This window comes from Aotus nancymaae, unplaced genomic scaffold (assembly GCF_030222135.1).
Source record: "Aotus nancymaae isolate 86718 unplaced genomic scaffold, 86718_ANA_hifiasm-v0.15.2.pri h1tg000019l, whole genome shotgun sequence".
In the NCBI taxonomy this organism is placed as follows: Eukaryota; Metazoa; Chordata; class Mammalia; order Primates; family Aotidae; genus Aotus; species Aotus nancymaae.
In genome coordinates this window covers 21,087,725-21,113,209 of record NW_026988431.1, presented here as the reverse complement: position 1 = coordinate 21,113,209, position 25,485 = coordinate 21,087,725, and the positions used below count along the sequence as shown (strand labels likewise).

The window sequence follows — 25,485 nt, the reverse complement described above, 5'->3', positions numbered from 1 at the left end:
TATAAAATTATTTGTGTGGTATTGATGAATTATCCTAATATCTGGATCATTGGAGAATTGCCTTATGGTATTATATTTTGGTGTGCTGGATAATTGGAACTTTATTTTTTATGTCAGAAGCTGATACTACCATTGAGAAATATTACCATGACTGTAATGTCTCTGGAGCTAGCCAGTAAAGCAGCATTTACAAGTTCATGGCTAATATACTCAGCTGCACCTTCATAGAAACTCTTAGTGCCTAATTCTTTTTCATTTATTGCCACATCATTTACACTGGTTGGTCTGTCAGTTACTTTTTTCACTGCAAGGTTCATGATGAATCGTTTCTGCTGGAAATGTTTCTACATTCTCAGGGTTATAAGTGGAATATTTAGAATAGTTTGAATCAGACAAATTTTCTTTGGAATTTGTAGTTGACACACATTCTTTAGATTCAGATTTATACTGAAACAATACGTGGATATTACTTTGTGATTTCGTAAAGTTTGGTTCACTGTTTAAAAAAAGCAGAGGCCCTTTGGATGGTGAAGATTTGTTATACGTGATAGAACAGTATGTTTCTTTATACACGTGAAATGTCATTGCCAAGGCAGTGACTTCTTCTTTATCCAAAACTTCCCAAAGTCCATTAGTAGCTAAGATAAGGAATTGACATAAGTCGTCTATAGGGACAGAAATAGTTTGAGGTGCTGGGATAATGGATTTTTTTCAGCTTGAAATTTCCATGAAATCCAAGTCCTCGTGTAGTTTTTACTTGCCCTTCTACTAGCCCGTATGGTTCATTTGTGCTAATGACTGCTCCATTCTGAAGTATTATTATTATTTCATTTGTGTTTCGTGTAGTATGTTCTTTGGTGAGGTAAAAACCTTTCCCATTTCTGCATAAGACTGCTTGCACATTACCTAAAAGATTATTTTTTAAAAGAATAAATTTTTATCCTAGAGATAACTAATTGTATCAAAATCTGCTAACTTTAGTAATTCTGTGTTTCAATGCTAAACAGAAAGCAGGCTATTTAAAGGTGTTTTTAAAATATGTGTAATATATCACTACTGAACGATTTACAGTAAATACAGGTTTCAAACAAGTCCATTTATCCCTCACTGTTAAACAACTTTTAGTGTTTAAAACTACTACATTTAGCATTAACATTATGGATAATGCAAAGTAACTTCTAAATTTTTTTTTTTTTTTTTTTTTTTTTGAGACGGAGTTTTGCTCTTGTTGTTACCCAGGCTGGAGTGCAATGGCGCGATCTCAGCTCACCACAACCTCTGCCTCCTGGGTTCAAGCAATTCTCCTGCCTTAGCCTCCTGAGTAGCTGGGACTACAGGCATACGCCACCATGCCCAGCTAATTTTTGTATTTTTAGTAGAGACGGGGTTTCACCATGTTGACCAGGATGGTCTCAATCTCTTGACCTCATGATCCACCCGCCTCGGCCTCCCAAAGTGCTGGGATTATAGGTGTGAGCCACCGCGCCCGGCCCAACTTCTAAATTTTTAAATGAAATGACTTAGTATTCATATTGGAGAGTCATTAGTTGAACTTTTTTATAGCCAATATATATTCCATATAGCAGACTTGTAAAATGTTTTAAGATAAATTTTTAAAATTAATTTATTTTTATTATACTTTAAATTCTGGGGTACATGTGCAAAATGTGCAAGTTTGTTACATAGGTATACATGTACCATGGTGGTTTGCTGCATCCATTCCCTCCATTCCCCCGTTACCTACATTAGGTACTTATCCTAATGTTAGCCCTCCCCAATCCTCCCACCCCCTGCTATCCTGCCCCTAGCCTTCCCACCCCTCAACAAGCCCCAGTTTGTGATGTTCCCCTCCCCGTGTTTGTGGTTCTCATTGTTCAACACCCACTTATGAGTGAGAACATGTGGTGTTTGGTTTTCTGTTCTTGTGTCAGTTTGCTGAGAATGCTGCTTTCCAGCTTCATCCATATCCCTGCAGAGGACATGAACTCATCTTTTTTTATGGCTGCACAGTATTCCATGGTGTATATGTGCCACATTTTCTTTATCCAGTGTATCATTGATGGGCATTTGGAAGGTAAATCTTTTTTCAGTTTTTCAATTTAAAACACAAACTTTGATTTTTGTTTTGTTTTTTGAGACAGAGTCTTCAGACACCCAGGCTGGAGAGCAGTGGTGTGATCTCGGCTCACTGCAACTTCTGCTTCCTGGGTTCAAGTGATTTTCCTGCCTCAGCCTCCCGAGTATCTGAGATTACAGGCACGTGCTGCTACACCCAAATTTTTGTATTTTTAGTGGACATGGCATTTCGCCTTGTTGGCCAGGCTGGTCTCGAACTCCTGACCTTGTGATCCACCCACCTCAGCCTCGCAAAGTGCTGGGATTACAGGCATGAGCCATTGCACTTGGTTACAAACTTTGATTTTTAAAAAAATAGAATGACAGTTATGTAACTGATAAAAGTTAAATCTTGGATGTACCTAGGTCATGGGTGATGAAAAAATTAGAATGCCACTATTAATGTTAGTCTTACTAGGTTCCTGTAATGTATAGATTTTAAAAAACCAATCAGTCCTCTGAAGAAAAAAGTGTTATTAACGTATTACATGAATAATAGGCAGCCACCATTAAACCCTTTGGTTGGAAACTGAAATCTTAAAAGTTGATTGTAGTTTTTTCATGGTTCAAATGAATCCATGATGGTGTGCTTCATTGAAATCTTCACAGTTTAAACATGATCTGAACAGACGAGCATGGTTATATTACTATAACTTTCTTTGGTGTTCTCATTTAGAACCACTGAATTTTTTAGTCAGGAAAAATGGATTTTCCCCAAGTTTTTAGGAATATAGTTACATATTTTAAAAAACACATGTAATTACGTATTGTTTATTCTTGATATGAAATCATTTGTGATTTATAAAAAGTTACCTAAACTGTGCTGAGACGGGGTTAATGATATTTGAATATCATAATATCTTTGAGATTTAAAATTCCTGGAATAGGATGCCAAATTTACATAGAATATTCTGGTTTTAATTATGATGCTGTGCCTGGGAACATTTAGTTGCCTGCAGGAGGAGTTCAGTTCTAGACCCACAGTTTTTTAGGTAAAATAATTGAGGCTTAGAAGATCGAGGTCCAAGGCCAGGTGTGGTGGCTTGCACCTGTTATCCCCGCATTTTGGGAGGCTGAGGCAGGCAGATCACTTGAAGCCAGGAGTTTGAGGCCAACCTGGGCAACATGGCAAAACCCCATCTCTACTAAAAATACAAAAAATTAGCCAGGTATGGTGGCGCACCCACGCCTGTAATTCTAGTTAGTTGGAAGGCTGAGGCACAAGAATTCCTTGAACACAGGAGGTAGAGGTTGCAGTAAGCTGAGATCACGCCACTGTACTCCAGCCTGGGTGACAGAGCAAGACTCAAATAAAAGGTTTAAGTCCATGCAACTAGTATAGTTGGAAAGCCCAAATTGGTAGCCAGTGTGGTGGCTCATGCCCGTAGTTGCAGCACTCTGGGAGGCTGAGGCAGGAGGACCACTTGAAGCCAGGAGTTTGGACCAGCCTGCCCAACATGGCGAAACCTGTCTATACTAAAAGTAGCCAGGTGTGGTGGTGCACACCTGTAATCCCAGCTACTCAGGAGGCTGAGGCACGAGAATTGCTTGAACCCTGAACCCTGGAGGCAGAGGTTGGAGTTAGTCGAGATCACACTGCTGCACTCAAGCCTGCATGACAAAGGAGCCTAAATTGGTACAGCATTAGTGTCAGATATAGACAAACTATTGGCTCATTTACATAATGGGAATTTTTAATAGCTGAGCTGCTGGATTGGGACTAAAAGATGATATTTGTGAAAAATATTTTGGCAACAACTACATAAATTGTAGATCTAGGTTATAGGGCCCCTCCTTTATAGTTTGGTTATTAATATTTTATATTGTCTTACTGTTGGTTATTCTACTTGGATTTTGTAGAATGTTAGGTCAGTAAAATCTTGACTTTTGCTGAATTATAAATTATTACTGTATCAGCAAAGCAACATGGAGTGGTACTTAACGCGCTGAGTAAATGGAATTGTTAGGAGTACATATGGTTCAATACCTCTTAAATTAGAAAAATTTTTATATGTGTACATAAATATGAATTGTGTGGCCATAGCTCTGAAAACAAAAGGGATATAATTCAGCTCAGAATAGTCAAATCCATTGACTGCATATATGTTTGTTTACATGTGGCAAGCCAAAGCCCATTTTAACAAAAAGAAAAAGCCTTGTTTTCCTGCTGTGTGATTTGAAAATAATTTAATAGAAATATGTATTTACAATGGAAGGATGGTAAACAGGTTGTTTTTGTTTTAGTTACCTCTGCAGAGAGCTTGACCAGTGTAGCCTTTTGCACTATTTGCCTTTTTTTTCCTGTGCTAGAGAGTAGGACATACCATCTTGGCCCATTTTATTACTTGTGACCATCCTTTGGGTTCACAATAAAATATTCTAGGATAAAGGACATTAAATCCTGGTTGCAGTTCTTGCTCTACCCATTAGAAAGGGAGATAATGCTTTTTTTAATTCTTTTGGAGACAGGGTTTCAATCTCATCCAGGCTGGAGTGCGGTGGCATGATCCGCGGGCTCGCTGCAGCCTTGACCTCCCTGGGCTCAGGTAATCCTCCCACCTCAGCGTCCCCAGTAGCTGGGACTAAAGGTATGTTCCACCACACTCGGCTAATTTCTGTATTTTTTAGTAGAAACGGGATTTTGCTATGTTGCCCAGGCTGGTCTCAAACTCCTGGGCTCAAGTGGTCCTCCCACCTTGGCCTCTCAAAGTGCTGGAATTCAAGGTGCCAGTCACCGCACCTGCCAGCACATTCTTTACCTGTATGAATGGTGCATGAAGGGAAGAAAAAGTGAAGGAGAAGTAGCCAGCATTTCTTAACTATTTGTGTACATAACCCAGGAAGTAGAGGGTGAATAAGATTCAGGCTCAGGAAAACTACTAACAGAATGAACTAAAAAATTAGATGTGCAGAGTCAATAGTTTCATTTTGTAAGCAGTGAGTGGCACATGCTGTCAGCTACAAAAAAACGGTGTTTGAAGTCAAGTGCTATATTAAGCTGAAAGCTTGAAAAGGTTAATGAACAAAAAGTTTCCATGAAGATGGGAAATTAGAGGAAGATTATTAAATATCACTGTTATGTCCACAGAGTCTGGAGAAGTGGAGAGGAAACAGCCTTCGGATAGTTTAAGAGAAAGGACAATTTGGCTTTTAAAAAAGTTTCTTCCAACATCTGTCTGGAGGAAGTGAGAACAGCTGACCAAGCAATGAACTGTGTTGAAGACCACTACACAATTTTAATCTGAGCATAAATGAATTTAATTCCTAGACAAAGGTAACAGCTTTCAGTATTTGGTGAGACTGTGCTCTTCAGAAAATGTTTTCAGAACAAAAATGGAACAGGATTACTGGAAGAGCAACGTGTTTAGAAACCATAATCTTGGGGATTAAAAAGAGCCGCTTTGAGATGATGCTCAAGCCTTTTAAAAGTGGCATAGTCAGGTACAGTGTTTCTTATGCAGAGGGTAGTGATGTGACTGCCTCCTGTGATTACTGGGTTATCACCAACTTTTATGAAAAGGAAAAGTCCAGTAAACTTCAGAGTGAACTCTGGAATCCCAGCCAGGGAATTCTGGAGCTGAGTAGGCAATACTAAGATTTTTTTCAGATAAAGCCAGAAAGGTGACTTAGTGTTGATTAGAACAGAAAGGTTTTAAGAAAGAATGAGAGAAGAGGAAAAGAAACTTTATGTGGTGGTCAGAGAAAACATACGTGATGGGTGAAGCAGGAAAAATAAAAACACACCTAGGATGCACAAGATTGCCCAGGGGTAATAAGACAGTCTGGTATAGAAAAACAGCATGGGGAGTGGAAGGATTTAGGAGCCTGACACACTCAGACTTTAACCCCAACCTTTTGTCAGTGTGGCCTATATTAGGTCACTTTACTAAGTAATAGGTTTTCGCCTGCAGTATTATTTGTCAAAGTTATTGTGAGACTCAAGCTAATTTAGCAGGTAGACTCTTAAAGGTTATTTAGTGTTTCAAGAAGGGGAAAGCAGGTAGAGAGGCTATCCGAAAGAAATTGAGGGGAAATGACAAATGTTTCATTTCAGACCCATTTATAAAGAATTCTAAGAAAATACGAAGTAGAATTACAGAATTACTTAAGAGAGCAGTCAGTGGTAACTTGGAACTTGGAAAAATTGAAATAGTTATTGAGGAAAGGAAAAATTACAATTATTAAAAAGCATAAATAGAGTTGCATGTAAATAAGGTGAGGGGAAACAGTCTATATCCAGTTTTTCTTCAGGGCTCTAGTTTGAGCCAAAGAAGCTGAATTTGTTGAATTTTATTTTATTTTGTGAAGTATTTGTTGAATGAGTTCTCAGAATCATGTTTGTAAACATGGATTCCCCAGTACCACCATCAAAAAAAAGGGAGAAGGGGAAGGGAAGGAATATAAAACATCAGTGTTAAGAATTTGGCTTTTTTCCTTCACAAAATTGAAGGAGATTCTGGAGTTGAGTTAGACTTTAGGGTAAAATGTAAGGGTGGGGATAATTTTAAAAACAACTTCTGAAACCAGTCCAAATGAACACATTTTCACACCCATGGAAACAATTGCATCTAGACAGGAAAGAAAATGAGGTCTGTAAATACAGCATTAGTGATGAATGAAGACAAAAAGTCCACGTAATAATGAAGACACCCTAAAAACAGGAGAAAGTGGTACTCTTCATTAGGAGTAACCAGGCTTCAAGCCTAACAGACTGGAGTCCTGGCTCACTCACTGGTTATATAACCTTGTATAATGCTTTGATGAGCTTTAGTCTTCTCATGTATTAAAAATGTGATTATCTTCTCCTCACAGATTTTGAAGATTAGATGAAAGGAGTGACTTGGCAATCTTGAGAAGAGAAGGGAGGAGGCTTCAGGTGGTCACCAATTTAAAAATTGTGATAGCCAGGTATGGTGGTGCTGAAGTCTTAGCTACTTGGGAGGCTGAGGCAGGAGGACCGCTTGAGGCTAGGGGTTCCTGGCTACATAGCAAGACCCCATCTCAAAAGAAAATTGCAAATAATAGAGAAGTAGTGGGTAAAGTTGTGCCTGGTCTCTGAATCTACTGTGAGCTTATGGGACAGAAAGCTAGGACATTAGAAATGAAAATAGTTTATGGGGCCTCATTAAAAGGAATTATTAACAAATGTACAATCTAGACATAAAGGTTGGAATAACAGATACACTAAAGCACTCAAATATTAAAAAGGAGCAGTAATGGGGCGGTCTGGGTCTTAGATTGACCCTTCCACTGAGAACAAGTAAATATCCTGAATATGGCAGCAAGTACAAAATACTCGAGAAGAATGATGACTAAATTCAAGTATACCAAGAGAAGAAACCAGTTTTTACCTGAGACCATGTATTGAGCCAAATAAATCCACACTGTGTTTTCACAGGGTGGCCAGGGGCAGTGGCTCATGCCCATAATCCCAGCACTTTGGGAGGTCAAAGCAGTGGATCACTTAAGGTCAGGAGTTTGAGACCAGCCTGGCCTGGGTGTGGTGGCACATGCCTGTAATCCTAGCTACTCGGGGGGCTGAGGCAGAAGAATCACTTGGACCCCAAACCAGGGAGGCAGAGAGTGCAGTGAACCAAGATCGAGCCACTCCACTCCAGCCTGGGTAACAGAGCAAGACTCCATCTTAAACAAACAAACAAACAAAAAAAAACAAAAAAACAGGATTATCAAACAGAAGACAAAACCTAGGGCTTGTCCATTTAGTGAGACTAAATGGCTCACCACAACAAAGCTAGGACCCCAAAGGACGATGGCCTCCCTGAAACAGTGAACCAAAAGTAAACCTATGCCTCTTGCCACCACTCAGACTACAGAAAAATTGACTATTTCAAATTATGCTAAAGAGAAGAAGAACTTGGAACTGGCTTGACATTGTAGCTCACATCTGTAATCCTGTGAGGAAAGGATAATCACATTTTTAATACATGAGAAAATTAAAGCTCATCAAAGCATCAAAGCTCTTTGGGAGGCCAAGACAGGAGGATCACTTGAGTCCAAGAGTTCGAGACCAGCCTTGGAAACATAGTGAGGCTCCATCTCTATAAAAAAAAAAAAATGTGAAACCACCAGTCGTCATGTATTTGTAGTCTGAAAGCCTCAAATGGATCACTTAGTACATATTGATAGTGTCAACAGGCAGATACCAGGCAGGAGCAAATGCAGTACTCTGGATGACAGCTCTCAAATGATTCCCCAAAACATAAATTATTTGGAATTTCTTATCTTTCTGGTTAAGATACAATAACAGTGACTGTATTTACACTTTTATCTGTTTTGAAGAGACAGCGCCAAGAGTCCTGGGAAAGCAGTGCAGCTAGAGCTTTTAGAGAGAAAAGAGCTGCACAGAGAATTCCAGATATCATTAGAGGGTCTTTCTCAAGTGGGTCTTAAGTGTTTAGATGGGTACTGGTGAATACATGTGTGTGAGGAAACTCCACAACACTGGGGAAAGAAACGTTTGAAAAGGATTAAAAGGAGCATTGCTGAGGACTCATAGGGTTGGGAGAATAATTCCTGTTCCAACCAGCCAGACTGAAAAGACATAAAATTCATGAATCATTAGGTAGCATACTTAGGAAGGTCTTGCCTCAGTAGTAGAGAATAATTAGAGAAAACTCAACACCGCCCTGGACTTGCCTGACAAATTAAAAAAACAGTATCTAAAATGATCAAACTATTTCCAAGCAGTTTCATCCCAAAACAAAGCTCAAGATCATATATCCAAAAACACACATTTATTCCCACAACCTGTCAATGTGATCTTGTTGGAAAAAAAATTGTTTTTGCAGTTATCATTAAGGATCTCGAAATGAGACCATCCTGGATTATCCAGGCGGGCCTGAATTCCAATGAGATATGTGTTTATAGAGATACATAGAGTAGAGACACATGGGCAGAACAGTAAAACGCCATGCAAAAGTCAAGGAGGGACTGGAATTATGCAGCTGTGGGTGAGGGAATGCCTGGAGCTACCATAAGCTGGAAGACCCAAAGAAAGATTCTACCCTAGAAGAGGCATGACCCTGTGGACACCTTGACTTCAGGCATCTGACCTCCGGAAGCATGAGAGAATAAATTTTTTGCTGTTTTAAGCCACCAAGTTGTGGTAATTTGTTACGGCAGCCCTAGGAAGCTAGTACACCAGGCGTGCAAATAAGAAGGAAAATAACACCCACGATAAGTGAAAAGTCAATCAATTGAAACCAACTCCAAAATGGCATAGACGTTACAATTAGCAGGCATGAACATCAGTTATTATAACTGTATTCTATATGTTCAAAAGTTAGAGACATATGATCTTTTTAAAAATTAATATTTTTTCATACCACAATGGAATAGAAATCGATAGCAAGAGAACACTGGAAATTATACGAATACATGGAAATTAAATAACATGTTCCTGAACAATCATAAGGTCAATGAAGAAATTAAAAAGGAAATAAAAAACTTCTTGAAACAAATGAAAATCAAAACATACCAAAACCTGTGGGATGCAGCAAAAGTGATACTAATAGGGAAATGTACAGTAATAGACTCCAAATAAACAACCTAACAGTGCGCCGCAGGGAACTAGGAAAGCAAGAACAAACCAAATTCAAAATTAATAGAAGGGGAAAAAAAAGAGATGAGTAGAATTAACCAAGATAGACACTAAAAAATACACATAGGATCAGTAAAACAAAAGGTGGTTTTTATGAAAAGATTTTAAAAGTCAATAAATCATTAGCTAGCCTAACAAAAAAGAGAAAATCCCAAAAAATCAAAAAGGAAAAAGGAGACATTACAACAGATATCACTGAAAAACAAAAGATCATTGGAGACTGTTAAGAACAACTATACCCTAACAAATTAGAAAACCTTAGAGGAAATGGATAAACACCTAGAGACATACAACCCTACCAAGATTGAACCAGGAAGAAATAGAAAACCTGAACAGACCAATAACAAGTAGTAGGCTTGAGTCAGTAATAAAAAGTCCCCAAAAGGGCCGGGCGCGGTAGCTCACACCTGTAATCCCAGCACTTTGGGAGGCCGAGGCGGGTGGATCACAAGGTCAAGAGATCGAGACCATCCTGGTCAACATGGTGAAACCCCGTCTCTACTAAAAATACAAAAAATTAGCTGGGCATGGTGGCGCGTGCCTGTAATCCCAGCTACTCAGGAGGCTAAGGCAGGAGAATTGCCTGAACCCAGGAGACGGAGGTTGCGGTGAGCCGAGATCGCACCATTGCATTCCAGCCTGGGTAACAAGAGTGAAACTCCGTTTCAAAAAAAAAAAAAAAAGTCCCCAAAATGAAAAGGCTAGGACCAGATGGCTTCACTGCTGAATTCTACCAAACGTATAAAAAAGAATTAACACCAATTATTCTCAAAATATTTCAAGCAAATTGAAGAGAGAGGGAATTATTTTTAACTAATTATATGAGCCCAGCATTACCTGAATACCAAAAATCAGAAAAAGACACAACAACAAAGAAGAATACTATAGGCCAATATCCCTGATGAATGTAGATGTGAAAATCCTCAACAAAATACTAGCAAGCTGAATCAAACAACTTACTTAAAAAAAAAAAAAAAACAAGGACCATGATCAAATGGGATTTATTCCAGGGATGCAAGGATGGTTCACATAGAAATCAATAAATGTGAAGCTTTGTGCAGAGGCAGTATCATAGCCAATGAGGTTTAGCCACGGTGTGATTATTGCTAATTGAAAACTTTTTCCAATAGCCCACCGTGACAACTTGTAATACAGTCAGCGTTAAAAATACACATTACCAACAGATTGAAGGAGAAATACCATATGATTATCTCAATAGATCACCAAAATTTTTTTTTAATAAAATTCAACATCTTGGCTTGGCCTTGGGAGGCCAAGGTGGGTGGATCATGAGGTCAAGAGATTGAGACCATCCTGGCCAACATGGTGAAACCACTTCTCTACTAAAAATACAGAAGTTAGCTGGGCATGGTGGCATGCCCCTGTAGTCCCAGCTACTCGGAGGCTGGGGCAGGAGAATCGCTTGAACCCAGGAGGCGGAGGTTGCAGTGAGCCGAGATCACGCCACTGCACTCCAGCCTGGTAACAGAGCGAGACTCTGTTTCAAAAAAAAAAAATTACAAACATACAGTTAGAGAGAAGGAATAAGTTCTAAGGTTTGATAGTCACATTAGGGTGACTATAGTTAACAATAATTCACTATATAATTTAAAATAGCTAGAAGAGTTTAAATGTTCCCAACACAAAGATAATACACATTTCAGGTGAAGAATATCTTAAATACCCTGATTTGATCATTACATATTATATGCATAGATCAAAATACCACATGTACCCCGTAAATATTTATAATTATTATATATCAATAAAATAGATAAACATTTTTAAAAAGAATGTGAGTTTGGCAATACCTTTTTCCACATGTGCAAATTCAACATTTATTCAATGGCTTCATCATTGAATGCATATTTCATTATAAGGTAAGAATTTTTTTAATTCTAGAGTTATGATGACATTGATATTTTACGAATTTTAAACAAGGAAACTCAATTTCCTTGCTATAATTAATCCTGTTCTATAGAATACAAAATCATTCTTGAAAATTCATGTAAAAAATTTTTTTATGGCTGAAAGTCATTTACAGTTCTTTCTTACATAAGTACTTTTGTAACTAAATCATGACCTCAGGTTCTCTCTTTTGAAATTTGAATTTTTTTCACTCGTGTCTTTTTATTAAAGTGCAACATGCCTAGATACAAACAGTTTAACACCATGGTATAGACCTGGAAATTAAATCCAGCTGTTTGACCTGGCAATTAGAGCCAACCAAACAGCAGCGTGTGGAGATACTTTTTTTTTCAGATGGAGTGTCACTCTGTCACCCAGGCTGGAGTGCAGTGGCGCAATCTTGGCTCACTGCAACCTCCGACTCTCTGGTTCAAGTGATTCTCCTGCCTCAGCCTCCCCGGTAGCTGGGATTACAGGTGCCAACCACTGTGCCCAGCTAATTTTTGTATTTTTAGTAGAGACGGGATTTCACCATGTTGGCCAGGATGGTCTCAATCTCCTGACCTCGTGATCTGCCTGCTCGGCCTCCCAAAGTGCTGGGATTACAGGCGTGAGCCACTGCACCCAGTCTTTTTTTTTTGGAGGCAGAGTCTCGTTTCATCACCCAGGCTGGAGTGCAGTGGCATGATCTCGGCTCATTGCCACTTCCGCCTCCTAGGCTCAAGTGATTCTCTGCCTCAGCCTCCTGAGTAGCTGGGATTATAGGTACCCTTTTTTAAAATGTATTTTTAGTAGAGATGGGGCTTCACCATATTGGCCAGGCTGGTCTCAAACTCCTGACTTCAGGTGATCCGCCCTACTCAGCCTCCCAAAGTGCTGAGATTACAGGCGTGAGCCACTGTGCCTGGCTGTGTCTAGACATTTAATGACAGTATCCACTTATTGTATATGTCATAATTTGTCATTAATTTTACAAAGACTCTTATAATGAATGGTATTTTCTCTCGGGATCCCAATTCCAAGAATATGGATCAGTTCACAGACTGGCCTTAAATGTGTAATGATTATGTTTATGATCTATTTGGAACCTCAGCACAGAGCCTGAGAAATGACAGAGACTCTGGGGCAGTGGATATGCACTTACATTCTTGGTATTGCTTAGTCTGGAGTCCTTGACATTTCAGGCTCAGAACCAGGGCTGGATCAGAAATAGACTGACTTTCTGGGGCCTTGACATTCATTGTAGTATTTTTTATGGTTATCTGGCCTTGCAACACTATCTCTGCCACAAAATCCCATTCACTGAGGCCCAGCCTCCTCAGGCTTTGGAAACAACCCCCTTAAGAGGTGAGAGGTAGCATGATATGGTAGGACTGATTTCCAGCTCCAATTCCTATTACTTCTGAGACCTTGAACAAATTATCTCACATTTTTTGGCTTTAATTTTTCATCTGAAACATTGGGTTAACAATACTTAGATATCACTAGATATCAGTTATTGTAAGACTAGATGAGGAAATTACTCTGTATTGAATATTCAGTAAGTGGACACTATCATTAATAATAATTCTATCCATGAAAAGGGTAGTATAACTGCAGTTAAGCATCTCATGGAACTCAGTGTGAAACTCATGTCAATTTTGCTAAAAAGTTTTACCTCTGAGCTTTCCATTTTGGCAAATTCCTAAACTTCCTGAAATAACTTTAAAACAATACAGGCAACTTTTTAAAGAAGGGAATACATGCTCATAAAACTGAGGCATGTTTTTGCTCAAAGCGATAAAGAGAAAAAAAAAGAAAAAAAAACTGAGGCATGAACTATTATTCTCTCTGAGATGAAATAGATGCCAGGTGCAGTGGCTCACGCCTGTAATCCCAGCACTTTGGGAGGCCACGGCGGGCAGATCACAAGGTCGGGAGTTCAAGACCAGCCTAGCCAATATGGTGAAACCCTGTCTCAACTAAAAATACAAAAATTAGCAGGGCGTGATGGTGTGCACTTTGTAGTCTCAGCTACTCAGGAGGCTGAGGTAGAAGAATCACTTGAACCTGGGAGGTGGGGATTGCAGTGAGCTGAGATTTCGCCACTGCACTCCAGCCTGGGTGATAGAGTGAGACTTCGTCTAAAAAAAAAAAATAGATGCTACTTGACCAGTGAGTATGAGAATGACCTATTGCAAATATAGTTACCAGAGTAACTGACCAATTTTAACAACTATACAAACAACTTTCCATTTTTCTGAAAAAAGGAAGTATACAAAATGTTTTAAATTTTGTTCAGATTTAAACATATGTTGTATCCTCTTTGCTTTTCTACTTTATCAGCAACTCTATTGCTACCCCTTTGGGAAAATTTAACATCCTGTCACATTATATCTTATCTGTTCCTCTTTAAAGAAAGAATGACAATTATTTTTGTGCCTGCAACCTGCATTTAACTTGTGGTTATTTGTTGTTTCTTATATTGATCAATGCAATTTCTAGTTACTAATAAGCACTAAGTAATAGATCATAAAAAATTCTGGAAGCACAAGGGGTTTTGCTGCAAGGAACCAAAATTGTAAAGGTGTTATTTGGTTCTATTCAATGTACGTACCGGTGTTTGCAACATGTAATGTTCCAGAAATTATTTTTGGCATCTCCTGGGAAGAGGAGTTCTCTGCCAACCCATCATGGTTATTTGTTCTTCTCCAATTCTTATAAGGACTTTTAGGTTTGCCTTCCAATATACAAGTAACTGCAGAACAGCCATTCCATTGAACCCTGGACACTTCTTTTCTTCCAAGATGTAAACGCCTATCCATTCTCCAAAATGCTTTTGCAAAGACTTTGTGTATGTCCTCAAACTCACATCTCACTGCATCTGTTTTGTTTATGGCAGAAAAGAGGTCTTCTATTGCTGTGTATTCTTCTCTAAACACAGTGCAAAAGGAATTGATTATTTGTTGCTCATCAGTTGTCATTTGGTAAGAAGGATCAAATTTGGAAGGCTGATGGAGAAGTAAAACTGGGAGTTCCACTGATGTAAGTTCTGCCGCTGAGGCACCATGATGTCCATCGAACAAGCCGAAAAAACATACATTAGGTTTATTACCAAAATTACTCACTACAGTGAATTTATCATTCATGTCAGCTTTCCATGTAGAATTCCTGTCTTCACAAATGCCCACTCCTTTAATTAATAGATAACATATTTTTTGAGAATATACAACACTCCTGTCAATGTTATCAAAAATCTTACAGTATGCTGGTGGTATTTGTTTTTTCCAAAGCAGCTCAAAAGCATTATTAATGCTCTGTAGGGTTTTTTCAGTGAGCATAAAAGATGACGATAGTTTAGAAATCATGAACTGTCTCTGAACAGCAATCACTGAGGGCTGTGGTTTCTTTCCACCCACCCATTGGAAACCCAGTGTGGCCAGAGCTACATGTTGCTTCTTATGGAGAAAAATATCAGATAGGTCAATTTCGTGCTTGCATATGAAACAGGGTAATGTGGTCACTTGCTCACAGACCTGCTCCTCTTCATGGCATTTGGTGTCTCTCAATGCTCTTGACCTTTTCTTTCTAAAACGTCTTCTTTTGGGTAAAAGTGAAATATACTCATCTGTATCAAATGTCGATGTTTTCGTATTCCATTCTCTTGATTTCCAAAACACTCTGCAAACAGGATGAAAGATAATTTCATACAAGGATGATGCAGTGAAAATCTCTTCAAGCAAGCTCTTATCATTGCAATTTGATTTGACTCCTCACACTCTTATATAAGCCTAGATTTAAATATTCTGATTCACATTCCTCAAAAAACATGGAAGTACTAAATTAATTGGTGATTGACCTGTGTCTGCCTGAAATAAATTAGGCAAAAATTCCACAAAGTCAGCTAGGCATCTAAACACTCAGAGAAATCAGCACAATATTTTCCCTTAGACATGTGAAAGTATATATTTGAGACCTGACATTCTGATTTCTAATATGGACACACAGTCATGTATTGCATAATGATGTTTCAGGCAATGATAGACCATGCAACAGTGATACCACAAGGTTATAATGGAGCCAAAAAATGCTTATTGCCTAGTGACATCATTGTTGTCTCAATGTCATAAGGTGCAACACGTCACTTAATGTGTTTGTGGTGATACTGGTGTCAACAAACCTATGCTGCCAGTCAAATAAAAGTATAGCAAATACAAGGCTGGGCGCGGTGGCCCATGCCTGTAATCCCAGCACTTTGGGAGAGCGAGGTGGGTGGATCACTTGAGGTCAGGAGTTCGAGACCAGCCTGGCCAACATGGTGAAACCCCATCTCTACCAAAAATACAAAAATTAGGCCAGGGGCAGTGACTCACCCCTATAACCCCAGCACTTTGGGAGGCCGAGGCGAATCACAAGGTCAAGAATTTGAGACCAGCCTGGCCAACATGATGAAACCTTGTCTGTACTAAAAATACAAAAAATTAGCTGTGCATGGTGGCGGGCATCTGTAATCCCAACTACTTGGGAGGCTGAGGTAGGAGAATCTTGAACCTGGGAGGTGGAAGTTGCAGTGAGCTGAGATTGCACCACTGCACTCCAGCCTGGGCAACAGTGCAAGACTCTGTCTCAAAAAAATAAATAAAATGTAGTCGGGCATGGTGGTGGGCACCTGTAATCCCAGCTACTCGGGAGCATGAGACAGGAGAATTGCTTGAACCCGGGAGGCAGAGGTTGCAGGGAGTTGAGATTGCGCCATTGCACTCCAGCCTGAGCAACAGAGCAAGATTCCATCTCAAAAAAATAAAATAAAATATATAGTAAATCCAAGTATGTATAGTACATAAAACCTGATAATGATAAATGACTATGTGACTGGCTTATGTATTTATGATACTATAGTTTTAATTGTTATTTTACAGTGAACTCTTTATATTAAAATAATAATAATAACTGTAAAACAACCTTATACAGGCCCTTCAGGTTGTATTCCAGAAGAAGGCATTGTTAACACAGACGACAACTCCATGTGTTATTTGCTCCTGGAGACCTTCCAGTGGGACAAGATGTGGAGGTGAAAGATGGTGACAGTGACAATTCTGACTCTATGTAGGTGAAGGCTAATGTGTGTGTATTTTAGGTTTGTTTTTTTAATCTTAAAAAGTTTTAAACAAATTTAAAAAATAATTTTAGTTAAAATTTTTAATACAAATAAAATTTAACCAGGCATAGTGGCTCACACCTGTAATCCCAACACTTTGGGAGGCCAAGACAGGAGGATCCTGAGGTCTGGAGTTTGAGACCAGCCTGGCCAAATGGGGAAACCCCTTCTCTACTAAAAATACAAAAAAATTAGCTGATGGTGTGTGGCTCATGCCTGTAATTCCAGCTACTTGGGAGGCTAAGGTAGAAGAATCGCTTGAACCCAGGTGGCGGAGGCTGCAGTGAGCCAAGATCGCGCCACTGCACCCCAGCCTGAGTGACAGAGAGAGACTCCATCTCAAAAAATAAATGAATAATTTAAAAATTTAGTTAAAATTTTAATTAAAAAACTGAAAAAGCTTCTAAAATAAGCATTGAAGAAAGCAGTTTTTGTACAGCAGTACTATGTTTGTGTTTTAAGCTAAATATTACAAAAGAATCAAAAAGTTCTAAAAATTAAAAAGTTTGCAAAGTAAAAAGTTACTGTAATCTAAGATTAATTTATTATTAAAAAATATTTTTTATAAATTTAGTGTAACATAAGTGTACAGGGTTTATAAAGTCTGCAGTAGTGTGCAATAATCTGCTAGACCTTCACACTCACGCGTCACTCACTCATTGAAACCCAGAGGGACTTCCAGTCCTGCAAGCTTTATTCGTGGTAAGTACCCTGTTTTAAAATATTGCATTTTTAATTCTTTATACAATATTTTATTGTACCTCTTCTATGTTTAGAAACATTTAGATACACAAATACTTTCCATATGTTACAATTGCCTACAATATTCACTACAGTAACACACTGTACAGGTTTGTAGCCAAGAAGCAATAGGCTATACCAACATAGCCTAGGTGTTAGTAGGCTACACCATTTAGGTTTGTGTAGGTACACTCTATGACACTCACACAACAATGAAATCGCTTAATGATGCACTTCTCAGAAAGTCTCCCCATCGCTAAAGGATGCATGATTGTAATTACTTTTGAACTGCATTTTGTCTGCCTTAAAAGACTTTTGTCCTTACTAGAGTGTTCACAAGAATATGAACGGATTATGCCAAAACCCAGCAGAATAAGGAAAAATTGATAGTAAAGACAGAATTTTTTTTAAAGACTACAACAAAGAGGTACGGGCTGAAGATAGGAAAGAAAAGATGCAGAGCTGGATGATAAATTTCTGGAGCGCAGGCACCATTTTATACCTGTTCCTATCAGAAGCATCTAGCACTGTACTCAGCACCTGGGGCCATTTTTATCCATTTCATGCACAATTTCTAGAGCATGAGATATTTCAAAGGGCCTATGGAAAGTTAGAAACCAGACAAAAAAATTTGGTTACAAAATATTTTAAAACTTGATAAAAATCAAAGTTGACTGGGTGCAGTGGCTCATACCTGCAATCCTAGCACTTTGGGAGGCCAAGGCAGGGAGATCACTTGAGGCCAGGAGTTTGAGAGGCCTGGGCAACATAGCAAGGCCTCGTCTCTATTAACAATTTTTTTTAAAAAGGTAGGTTTGGTGGTATGCATGCCTGTAGTCCGAGCTACTCAGGAGGCTGAGGTGGGAGGATCGCTTCAGCCTGGGAGGTGGAAGCTGCTGTGAGCCGTGATCGCACCACTGCACTCCAGCCTGGGCTACAGGTGGAGGCCCTGCCTCAAAAATTAAAAATAAAGTAAATGTTTATGAAGTTACATTACAAAGACTAGTCAACTTCAACTCAATTCATATATAAATTGTATTTGAGATGGGCACATTTTAATGTGTTAGAGTAATGAGGGATGGCGCCTACAACACTAAGAATACTTGGAGCCTCTAAGTACTTAAAACATCTCAGATACATAATAGATATTCAACAATTGAATATCTATTGATATTCAATAGACGGTAGTTAGATAAGAAATGGACCCATTTAGTTATGATGAAAGTATGATAATAATAATGAAATATCTTTTATCACAAAAGGTATACATCATCATGTTCTTAAGTTCAGTGCAGAAGGATACAAAGTAGAAAACAAAAAAATGTTTTTGTCTTCCCACCGCACTTGAACCTGGGAGGCGGAGTCACGGTCAGCTGAGATTGAGCCACGGCACTCCAGCCTGGACAACAAACCCCAGCCCCAATAGTAATCAAGTTATCTATCTTTCCAAATATAGATTTGTATATAAGATCTTTTCTGGCCCAGTGCAGTGGCTCACGCGTAATCCCAGCACTTTGGGAGGCTGAGGCAGGCAGATTACTTGAGGTCAGGAGTTTGAGACCAGCCTGGCCAACATGGTGAAACCCTGTCTCTTCTAAAAGTACCCAAAAAATTACCCAGGCATGGTGACGCGCCTGCAATCCCAGCCACTCGGGAGGCTAAGGCAGGAGAATTGCTTGAGCCCGGGAAGCGGAGGTTGTAGTGAGCCAAGATCATGACACTGCACTCCAGCCTGGGCGACAGAGCAAGTACACCATCTCAAAAACAAAACAAAAGATCTTTTCTGAAGCCAAGTAGGGTCCCATTTTGCATGCCACCCTAGAATCTGATGTTTTCAGTAAATACTATGTCATGGATAGGAAGTTTGAATAAGGAAAAACAAAACAATATACATTGTCCCTAGGTATCTGTGGGGGATTGGTTCCAATACCACCCTCTCCAACGTGGATACAAAAATCTAAGGACGCTTAGGTGCCTGATATTAACAGCATAGCATTTGCATCTTCCCTGTATGTTGTCTTGCTCTGTTACCCAGTAGTGCAGCGGCCTAGAATTCCTGGGCTCAAGCCATCTTCCCACCTCTGCCTCCATAGTAGCTGTAACTACAGGCATGCACCACTGTGCCCGGCTAATTTTTGCATTTTTAGTAGAGATGGGTTTTTGCCATGTTGACCAGGCTGGTCTCAAACTCCTGGCCTCATGTGATCCATCTGCCCTGCCTCAGCCTCCCAAAGTACTGGGATTACAGGTATGAGCTACTGTGCCGGCTTTCCCGTATACTTATTTGTTTATTTTTATTTATTTGTTTGTCTATTTATTTGAGATGGAGTCTCGCTCTGTTGCCCAGGCTGGAGTGCAGTGGTGCAATCTGGGCTCACTGCATCCTCTGCCTCCTAGGTTCAAGCAATTCTCTTGCCTCAGCCCCCTGAGTATCTGGTATCTGGGATGTGCCCATGTAATTTATTTTTATTTTTTTAGTAGAGATAAGGGTTCACCATGTTGGCCAGGCTGGTCTTGAACTTCTGACTCAAATGATCCTCCCGGCTTGGCCTCCCAAAGTGCTAGGATTACAGGCATGAACCACCGTACCCAGACCTTCCTGTCTACGTTAAATCATCTCTTGATGGAATATACATATGACAATGTAAATGCTATGTAAATAGTTCTTATACTGTATTTTTTATTTGTATTATTTTTTTGTATTGGTTTATTACTATTATTATTGTTATTATTATTTTAGGAGTTTTTTTGGAAATATTTTCTATCCGAAGTTGGTTGAATTCACAGATGCAGAACCTTCAGATATGGAGGACTGATTCTGCTGTGAAAAATGTAGATTTTGGATTTTTTTTTTTCAGGGGAGGAAAAAGTATGTAAGTTTACTTTACATAAGTGACTGAAAAATACATTCAAGAAATAGTAAATAGAGGCTGGGCATGATGGCTCACACCTGTAATCTCAGCACTTGAGGAAGCTGAGGCGGGTGGATCACCTGAGGTCAGGAGTCCGAGACCAGCCTGACCAATATGGAGAAACCCGGTATCTACTCAAAATACAAAATTAGCCGGTCATAGTGGTGCATGCCTGTAATCCCAGCTACTTGGGAGGCTGAGGCAGGAGAATTGCCTGAACCCGGGAGGCGGAGGTTGCAGTGAGCCGAGATTGCGCCATTGCACTCCAGCCTGGGCAACAAAAGCGAAACTCCGTCTGGAAAAAAATAAAATGAAATAGTAAATAGAATATAGTATGGCCTAATGCACCCTGAAGGAGTCGGGGTAATCGTTAATCGCTATGCCCAAATAATCTCCTAGTTGGAACTTCCGCGACTACAGGGGTCATGGAATCGCCAGTCCCCTTTCTGCCAGACGTGGTGCTGCCAATCTTGTTAACTCAATAGCCAGATCTTTTAACATCTGTAAAAATGACCGAAAAATTGAAATGTGTGACCTTCTTTCTAGCCTCTGGATAGACTTATTTTACTAAGCTCAGTTCTTTCAAGGTTGCATCCATCCAAGTGTAGATCGGCAGCTCGCTAGACGGTATGTTTCCCTGGAAGAACTCGACCATTCGGTGGTGGCAGCGGTTATTGGCGACATGGGGGCCTGTCTTCTTGTGGTGATCAGCTTCTCAAGCTCCTTCTTAATTTCCTCCTGGGTAATGCACGACTTCACTGCCATTTTCCTTTACGGCCTCAGACTTTAAATAAAAACAACAAAAACAAAAACAAAAAACTCCCTGGGCAGGTGCTGTAGCTCACACCTGTAATCTCAACTACTTAGGCTGCTGAGACTGGAGGATGCTTAAGCCTAGGAAGTTGATGCTGCAGTGAGCTATGATCGGGCCACTGCGCTCCACGTGGGTGATAGAGGGGGTCCTGGTTTCTTAAACAACAAAACAAATTTTCATTTACTAACTCTATAACCTCAAGTCATTTAATCTCTTCGAGCATATCTGTTGCCCAGGTTGGAGTACAATGGCACAATCTTGGCTAACTGCAACCTCTGCCTCCCGGGTTCAAGCAATTCTCCTGCCTCAGCTTCCCCAGTAGGTGGGATTACAGACACCCACCACCACATCCAGCTAATTTCTTGTATTTTTAGTAGAGATGGGCTTTCACTATGTTGACCACACTGGTCTTGAACTCCTAAGCTCCTGATCCGCCCAGCTCGGCCTCCCAAAGTGCTGGGATTACAGGCGTGAGCCACCGCACCTGGCCACATCTGCTTTCTTATCTGTAAAGTGCACGAGGTTGCTTCCAGCTTCAAATGAGGTAAATGGTGAAACAGTTGGTACATAGGGGACACTCAAAAAACTGCCCGCTCATTCTGCTCTAAGTTAAAAGGACACTGAGAACTATGCCAAATAAAAATACAGTACATAAAGGCATGAAATTACAATGCTTAGGGAGAAATGTGTTCTACGTGGGAGATCAATGGGAGAGGATTGTTTCAACGACCTGTATTTGAGAATTGTATAATGCATATTTACTAATATGTTGTGGTAAGTTATTTATATCATCACTTAGTTGCAGCTATGTTACATGGTTTAAGAGAAAATGAACATGGCTCGGTGCAGTGGCTCACGCCTATAATCTCAATGAAGTGAGAGGATTGCTTGATACCAGGAGTTGAGGACCACCCTGAGCAACACAGTGAGACCTCTTCTCTACAAAAAACTTAAAAATTAACTGGGCATAGTGGTGCACGCCTGTAGTCCTAGCTACTTAGAGACTGATTGGGGAGAATCACTTGAGCCTAGGATCTTGAGGTTTCAGTGAGCTATGATAGTGCCACTATACTCCATCCTGGGTGACAGACCCAGACCCTGTCTCAAAAAAATACAAAAAGTATGTTAAATTAAAAATAAAATGTGAGCTGGATAAATAAAACAATTAGGAGAAATAAAGGCCGGGCGCGGTGGCTCAAGCCTGTAATCCCAGCACTTTGGGAGGCCGAGGCGGGTGGATCACAAGGTCAAGAGATCGAGACCATCCTGGTCAACATGGTGAAACCCCGTCTCTACTAATACAAAAAATTAGCTGGGCACGGTGGCGCGTGCCTGTAATCCCAGCTACTCAGGAGGCTGAGGCAGGAGAATTGCCTGAACCCAGGAGGCGGAGGTTGCGGTGAGCCAAGATCACGCCATTGCACTCCAGCCTGGGTATCAAGAGCGAAAACTCCGTCTCAAAAAAAAAAAAAAAAAAAAAAAACAATTAGGAGAAATATATGTAAGTTAAAAACGAATGTAAAATAATGTAATGGCCATAGAAAATAGGTAAATATCTTTAAGATGCTAGCCAGTAGAATTTGAATTCTGTAAATTATGCAAATATCACTTCTAGGAAGGAAAGCCTTCTATGATAAATGATAAATAAAATAGTGCACTATGTGATAGGCAAAACGGCTTTAGCAACCTTCACACATGGTTTACACGTGGCAATATAAATAAAAATTAAAGAAGCAAGCAAAGCTCTGATAAATTTGAAATGTTTTGCTGCTTTATTTGTATTTAATTTCTTGAAGTGTACAACTGTATTGGACACAGCTACTTATCCTTACAGCAAAATTTTATTTACAAATGTCCACATCATAACTACTTCTGGAACTATTTGCTTATTGGGAAGCCTTCATGGCTTCCTTACCAACAATTTTTTTCCTTTTTTAAATGGAAAATCTAAAAATTACACAAAAATCAGGGTATAATAAGTCCCCATGTACTCATCACCAGCTTCAACTGTTATCAACATTTTTTTACTCCTGTTTCATCTATATCCCTATCCATCTTATTTTATGTTATTTTACTCTGTTTGAGATGGAGTCTCGCTCTGTCACCCAGGCTGGAGTGCAGTGGTGCAATCTCGACTCACTGACATCCGCCTCCTGAGTTCAAGCAATTCTTCCTCAGCTTCCTGAGTAGCTGGAACTACAGGCACCCGCCACCATGCTCGGCTGATTTTTGTATTTTTAGTAGAGACAGAGTTTCACCACGTTGGCCAGGCTGGTCTAGAACTCCTGACCTCAAGTGGTCCACCCACCCCTGCCTCCCAAAGTGCCAGTTTACAGGTGTAAGCCATTGCGCCCAGCCTATGTTATGTAATTTTATCACAATTTGTGAAGTAGTATTTTAATGCCAATCTCCAAATTATATAACTCACCCATAAATACTTCAGTCTGGGGCAAATTTGATTAGCATCCAATCACTTCTTCAATACCTACAATAGGCCAGCTACCGTGCAAGGTGCTGAGATGCACAGATGGATGAGGATGCACCCTGCCCTTGAAGCTATGAGGGGAAAAATTCGCAGTGCTGTCCATATGCTCATCCAGGTCATTAATAAGAGAATGAAACAGGTCAGGTGGAGCCAAGGACAAAGCCCCATTATTGTGCCCAACCGGGAACCTAGCCCTTCATCTGGCTAGGAATGGTGTAATGAGACCTGAGAAAATGAACTAGGAAAACTCACAGCTGAGACATATTAGCAAGGGGTCCAAGGCAATATCCGAGGGAATGATCAGTTAGCTGGCAGAAGGAGCAAGAGGACCCAGCAGAAGAAATGGACAGGCAAGCAGAGAAGTAGGGGAAGAAACTGGGTCTGTCAAGGCCTTTGAGTGCTCTTGGCCAAAATATATAAAAATATTTTAATTGCTATTTTTTGGTAATATGTAAAGAATGTAGTTTTATGAGCCTTGATCGACTATTGGGACAATATATAAGGCACCACAATACTGTGATTTGATCTGAAGTCAATTACTTATATCGGAACTTCATTTTTTCATATACAGCTTATATATATTACTTATATCGGAACTTCGTTTTTTCATATACAGATCTATCACACATGGGCCATCATTCATATGTTTGTTCACTCATAATAACAGATTAAATAGGCCAGGCACGGAGGCTTATACCTATAATCCCAGCACTTTGGCAGGCAGATCACTTGAGGTCAGGAGTTCAAGACCAGCTGGCCAACATAGCGAAACCCTGTCTCCAATAAAAATACAAAAATTAGCTGAGCATGGTGGCAGGAGCCTGTAATCCCAGCTACTTGGGAGGCTGAGGTGCGAGAATCACTTGAACCCAGAGACGGAGGTTGCAGTGAGCTGAGATCGCTTCATTGCACTCCAGATTGGGTGACAGAGTGAGACTCTGTCTCAAAAATAAATAAGTAAATAAAAATTTAAAAATATAATTATTTAATTAAATATAAATACGTCAGAATAAGAGCATAGAGAAGAATGAGAGTCCTCTTTTGCATAAAGTAGAGGGATATATCACTCTTCAATATATGAGATGAAACAGGAAGTCAAGGTTTCATCTGATAACTAAGAAAGTGAAGGAAAAAAATACTATAGATATAATTATTCATTGGCTATACTTATTATCCCCCCAAAATGAAGAACGTTTACCTTAAAGCGTTATTGATGCTCATGTTCCTTTGGAATTACCTTTCTTTGCCCTTGCTTTGTCCCCTTTCCCTGGCCTCTATTTCTCCCACTTGAGAGTGATAGTGAGGGTGAGGGTAGAGGTGAACGTGATGGCCGTGGCTGAAGTAGTGGGGATAGTGATGAGAGCAGTGATGGGCGTTCCTCTGACTTGAGCGTAGAGCTCCATGTGTGGAATGCTTACTACATCACCTGGAACCTCAGTCAGAACTCACTTTATGATTCAAAAGGACTGTGAAGTAATAACATCACAAGTTATATGAAGTAAACTTTGGAATTTCTGAAAGAAAGAGCATTTATTAAATATACTGTCTTTTTTTTTTTATTTTAAAAATTTTTTTTAAGATGGAGTTTCACTATGTTGGTCAGGCTGGTCTTGAACTCCCAACCTCAGGTTATCCGCCCGCCTTGGCCTCCAAAGTGCTCGGATTACAGGCGTGAGCCACGGCGCCTGGCCATATACTGTCTTTCTTACTCTCCCTTCCTTTCTCCACTATCATGGTGTATGCTTGACTCTG

At 39.8% G+C, this 25,485-nt stretch overlaps 1 protein-coding gene and 1 pseudogene across 1 annotated transcript; one reads left to right on the top strand and one right to left on the bottom strand.

Moving 5' to 3' along the window:
• Positions 1–75: 75 nt before the first annotated feature.
• PP2D1 (protein phosphatase 2C like domain containing 1) lies at positions 76–25,145 on the bottom strand. Its single transcript, XM_064378661.1, has 3 exons — positions 24,932–25,145; positions 14,241–15,304; positions 76–906 (listed from the first exon to the last, which is right to left on the bottom strand). Exons 1-3 carry the CDS (start codon positions 24,952–24,954, stop codon positions 632–634), a joined length of 1,362 nt encoding a protein of 453 aa, XP_064234731.1. The 5' UTR covers positions 24,955–25,145; the 3' UTR covers positions 76–631.
• LOC135276007 (U4 spliceosomal RNA) lies at positions 10,786–10,899 on the top strand (annotated as a pseudogene).
• Positions 25,146–25,485: the final 340 nt, after the last annotated feature.